This window comes from Chiloscyllium plagiosum, chromosome 36, assembly GCF_004010195.1.
Source record: "Chiloscyllium plagiosum isolate BGI_BamShark_2017 chromosome 36, ASM401019v2, whole genome shotgun sequence".
Lineage (NCBI taxonomy): Eukaryota > Metazoa > Chordata > Chondrichthyes > Orectolobiformes > Hemiscylliidae > Chiloscyllium > Chiloscyllium plagiosum.
Window position 1 is genome coordinate 31,359,506 of NC_057745.1, and position 4,855 is coordinate 31,364,360.

The following is a 4,855-nucleotide window of genomic DNA, read 5'->3' on the forward strand; positions in this document are numbered from 1 at the left end:
CCCTCACCTCTCCTCTGAACGTCTCCCTCTCGCCTTTAACTGCATGGCCCTTACTTTTAGATAATCCATCTTTGGGGGAAGAAATCCTGACCGTCAACTTATCGATGTAGCTCATCATTTTATAGACTTCTATCAAGTTTCCCCTTAGTCTCCGCTGCTCCAGAGGAAACAACCAGAATCTCTCCTTATGGTTCAGATCCTCTAATCCAGGCAGCATCCTGGTAAACCTCTTCTGCACCCTCTCCAAAGCCTCCACGTCTTTCCTGTAATGTGGCGACCACAATACTATGGCCTAACCAAAGTCTTATAAAGCTGCAAAATGACATCCTAACTCTTGTACTCAGTTCGGGGAGAAAGTGAGGGCTGCAGATGCTGGAGATCAGAGCTGAAAATGTGTTGCTGGAAAAGCAGGTCAGGCAGCATCCAAGGAACAGGAGAATCGACGTTTCGGGCATAAACCCTTCTTCAGGAAACATTTACATTTTGTGCAGGCGAATTAGGGTGGGATTAGTGGGGAGGAGGATTAAAATGGAGGTCCTATTCAGGATTCATACAAGTTGTGTCTTCTGCTTTTCATCATATTTATTCCTGAAGAAGGGCTTATGCCCGAAACATCGATTCTCCTGCTCCTTGGATGCTGCCTGACCTGCTGCGCTTTTCCAGCAACACATTTTCAGCTCTTGTACTCAGTTCCCTGAGCAATGAAGGCGAGCACACTATACGCTGCCTTTCCCACACTACCCACTTTCAGTAAATTGAACCATAAGGGATACCCATTCCATACTTGCACATCTCATAATTGGAGTGAGTTTATAATGGACTGAATGTCTCCTCGAATATTAAAAAGGAGGCAGATCCTTCAAAGAATTTTCTAGTGTAACATTTTACGTTGTTGCGTGGGCTGTTATCAACTTGGAAAAATTAACAGATCCGATTCCCTTTCAATCACTCCGATATGTGCTGACATCAGTTCAGTGGAGTCACTAATGAGATTGCATCTGCTTTGTGTTTCCTTTTACAAGCTTTTAGCAGGTACCCCATTTGGAAGCGTTCCCAGCAAAACCATTCCTGCAGGACACGTCGCATCAGCTCAGGATCTGGACACCATCTGGTCACTCGGGGCAAGCTTCTCCATCTCTTTTATTACTTTACCAATATTGCACCCTCGTGATTTGCTCAAACTTTCAATTAGACCGTGCTGTCATTTCTCTGACTCTCATTTCTGTCCATCACTCAGGGCTACCTCCAATATTCCGTCATGTTCTACGGTTACTACGGCAACGAGAGGAAGATTGGGAGGGCAGGCTACCGTTTACCACTGGCCTACTTCATGGTGGGAATGGCTGTGTTTGCCTATAGCTTCATCATTCTCCTACGAAAGTAATTATTGTATCTGCATATTCACGTACACGTGTAGTGTCTGAGTTCTCCCATGGATTCTCTGTTCGTTTCACAATCTTTCCTTCACTTTCCGCTTGCCTTGCTAACTCGGAATCGAAGGGCGTTTGGGGGATGTGAGTTGTACCAAGGTCATCACCAGGACCCTCCAGTACAAGCCCGGTCCCTCCCTCTCCCACCAACCCCCGTAGGGACTGGATTGGCAGCATGGGCGGTGAGGGAGCGGAATGGAGGGGGTGAAGCAGACAGCGAGGAAACAGGAGCATTAGTCAGCGACACCAGCTCTTACTTAAAAATGGAGCTAGTGGGTTGTCAGCAGTACACAGGCTGGGCCAGAATGTGCCGTGTTGCACTGTGCCAGGCCTGGCCAGGCTGATTGAGGCCGGACCAGGTGGTGTCAGTTCAGCAGCACTGGCAGTGTTAGTCAGCGACACCAGCTCTTACTCAAAAATGGAGCTAGTGGGTTGTCAGAAGTACACAGGCTGGGCCGGAATGTGCCGTGTTGCACTGTGCCAGGCCTGGCCAGGCTGATTGAGGCCGGACCAGGTGGTGTCAGTTCAGCAGCACTGGCAGTGACCTTTAATGGCTGCCATCACAAGTCAGGTCCCTGTGCCTCAGATCTGCTATTTTGATCATTGACAGACCTTGCAGTGGGTAACTGTGTAACCATGACAACTGCAACACTGTCAGCTCAGGCCCTTTTAATATTGCTTCAAATCCCACCTGCCCTTTGGTCAACGGCCTGATCTTTTTATTATTATTTGATTTTAAACTGAAATTTTAAATTTTAAAATTTACATTTTGTGCAGGCGAATTAGGGTGGGATTAGTGGGGAGGAGGATTAAAATGGAGGTCCTATTCAGGATTCATACAAGTTGTGTCTTCTGCTTTTCATCATATTTATTTCATTCAAGTCATTGCTTTTAACAAGCTACACATTGTCATAATTTTTATGGAAAAAGGAATGAAAATGCCTTATGAAGGTCATGAAAGAAATACTGATTGGCAGGGAATGCAGGAAGTGTGGACCTTTCTAGGTGCATCTGCCTTTATGCCTGTTTTTCTCTGGGCCTGTCTGTATGTATAGAGTCATAGAGATGAACAGCATGGAAACAGACCCTTCGGTCCAACTCATCCATGCTGACCAGATATCCTAATCCAATCTAGTCCCATTTGCCAACACTTGGCCCATATCCCTCTAAACCCTTCCTATTCATATTCCCATCCAGATGCCTTTTAAATGCTGTAATTGTACCAGCTCCCACCACATCCTCTGGCAGCTCATTCCATACACGTAGCACCCTCTGCGTGAAAAAGTTGCCCCTTAGGCCCCTTTTATACCTTTTCCCTCTCACCCTAAACCTATGCCCTCTAGTTCTGTCTATGTCTATCTGTGTCAGTGCATGTCTGTCTGTCTGTCTGTCTGTCAGTCAAAGTGCAGAGTAATTCCTTGATTTTGCTCCATTCTTCAGAATGGCGAAGAATTCGCGGTTGAGCATGGCTAGTGCTTCCGATGAGAATTACACCTTCTGCTGGAAGATCTTCTGTGCCTGGGACTATCTGATCGGTAATCCAGAAGCTGCAGAGAGTAAAACAGCTGCAGTGATCAACAGTATTCGGGTAAGGGGCTGCTAATGACCCATCCCCATCTCTCAGAAATGTGGGATAGAGTCAGAAAAATACCATTCGCCAGATTCCCCCTTGTGCCAGTTTTGGGAAAGAGCTCAGCAGTTAGTCCCATTTCTCCGCCCTAGGGAAACTTCCCTTTTCCAAGATTTGTCCCTTTTTCTGAAAGTTATTTTGGAAGCTGCTTCCATCTGCCTTTCGGGGAATGTTGTCCAGATTGGAATGACTTGCAATGCCTTAAAAAGAAACTCTCCTCTCACTGTTGTGCTGTTGTCATCAAGGAGAAAGTGAGGTCTGCAGATGCTGGAGATCAGAGCTGGAAATGTGTTGCTGGAAAAGCGCAGCAGGTCAGGCAGCATCCAGGGAGCTGGAGAATCGACGTTTCGGGCATGAGCCCTTCTTCAGGATTCTCCTGCTCCTTGGATGCTGCCTGCGCTTTTCCAGCAAGACATTTTCAGCTGCTGTTGTCATCAGTCTGTGCTTTCTGGTAACTGAGACTCCTTGTTTACTGTCACCACCCCTTGTACCATACAATCTTTGTATTTTAATCCGAAGTGTGTTTTGTCTGCATTGTTGAAGAGTCTGCATTGGTCGCTGACAGGTTAATCAATCTTGTCCATTTTTCTTTTGAAGGAAGCGATTCTGGAGGAGCAAGTGAAGAAAAAAGACAGAAGCTTGTAGGTATTAGCCAGAAGGAGAACATGAAAAATCCAGCACGATCAATCACACTGTGCTTTACCTCAATGAAAAGTAACAGCATGCAACACAGATAAGGCCTTTCGGCCCATCAAGTTTGCACCAGCCCATTGTGACAATGCTAAAACTTAAAGAGGTGTATTTTGTCCTTTTTTTTTTGAAGAGAGGTTTTTAAGTGTGAGGAGACAACCTGTCCATTTGAATCCAAAAATGTAAATTGCCTTGGGTTTTTTTTTAAAGGTGGATCAATAGAAACAGCCTGAAAGGGTGGGGTCAAGCTACCACAGAACCAGGATTCTTAGTTTTAGTTTTACAGTCGCAGTTGCTGGGATCTTGAAGCTGGGTTTGGAAGCTGCAGTATCTCTCTCTCTGCTTCTTCTCTCTCTCTCTCTCTCTGTGTCTCTCTCTCTCTCTCTCTCTCTCTCTCGAGTTTTCTCTTGTTTTTTTAACTCCTGGGCGAGAGAATTGCATGTGAGACAATCTAGTTTACTGAATTTGCCTTTGCTCAGGGTGTGTTTATGGGATGTTACTTAATTGGAACAGTTACTGTTTCGTAATTAAATAATTAAATCAAACAATACCACAGGAAATTGCGATACCAACCCAAGGAAACCCAAATACCTAAATAAAAAAACAGACCATACCACCAGTGCTTCATTCGGAGGTTCACGGATGATGTTACCTAGTACGGTGACGAAACGTCTAAAAACGAACCTTTCGGCTCAGTGAGCAAACTACATCCAGAACCTCAACCTGAGCTACAAATCTTTTCAAAACTCATTAAATAATCTATTTTTCTGTTATGTTTTCCAGTTGAATTAAGTTGTTCCAATTTCTTCTTTCTTTTGTTGTATTTGAACTATAGTGTACGAATAAAATGTATTTTGCTTAAAAGACAAAGGGTGGTGGTGGAGGGTTGTTTTTCAGACTGGAGGCCTGTGACCAGTGGAGTGCCACAAGGATTGGTGCTGGGCCCTCTACTTTTTGTCATTTACATAAATGATTTGGATGTGAGCATAAGAGGTACAGTTAGTAAGTTTGCAGATGACACCAAAATTGGAGGTGTAGTGGACAGCAAAGAAGGTTACCTCAGATCTTGATCAGATGGGCCAATAGGCTGAGAAGTGGCAGATGG

At 44.9% G+C, this 4,855-nt stretch overlaps 1 protein-coding gene across 3 annotated transcripts in view; it reads left to right on the plus strand.

Moving 5' to 3' along the window:
* The window catches only part of LOC122541083 (transmembrane channel-like protein 3), a 75,299-nt gene that overhangs the window by 11,586 nt on the left and 58,858 nt on the right, over nucleotides 1–4,855 (plus strand). For all 3 annotated transcript variants that reach the window (XM_043677608.1, XM_043677609.1, XM_043677610.1), the window contains exons 6-9: nucleotides 1,023–1,121; nucleotides 1,238–1,380; nucleotides 2,871–3,018; nucleotides 3,658–3,701. In XM_043677608.1, the coding sequence (XP_043533543.1) occupies nucleotides 1,023–1,121; nucleotides 1,238–1,380; nucleotides 2,871–3,018; nucleotides 3,658–3,701 (434 nt within the window). The remainder of the gene's footprint in view (nucleotides 1–1,022; nucleotides 1,122–1,237; nucleotides 1,381–2,870; nucleotides 3,019–3,657; nucleotides 3,702–4,855) is intronic.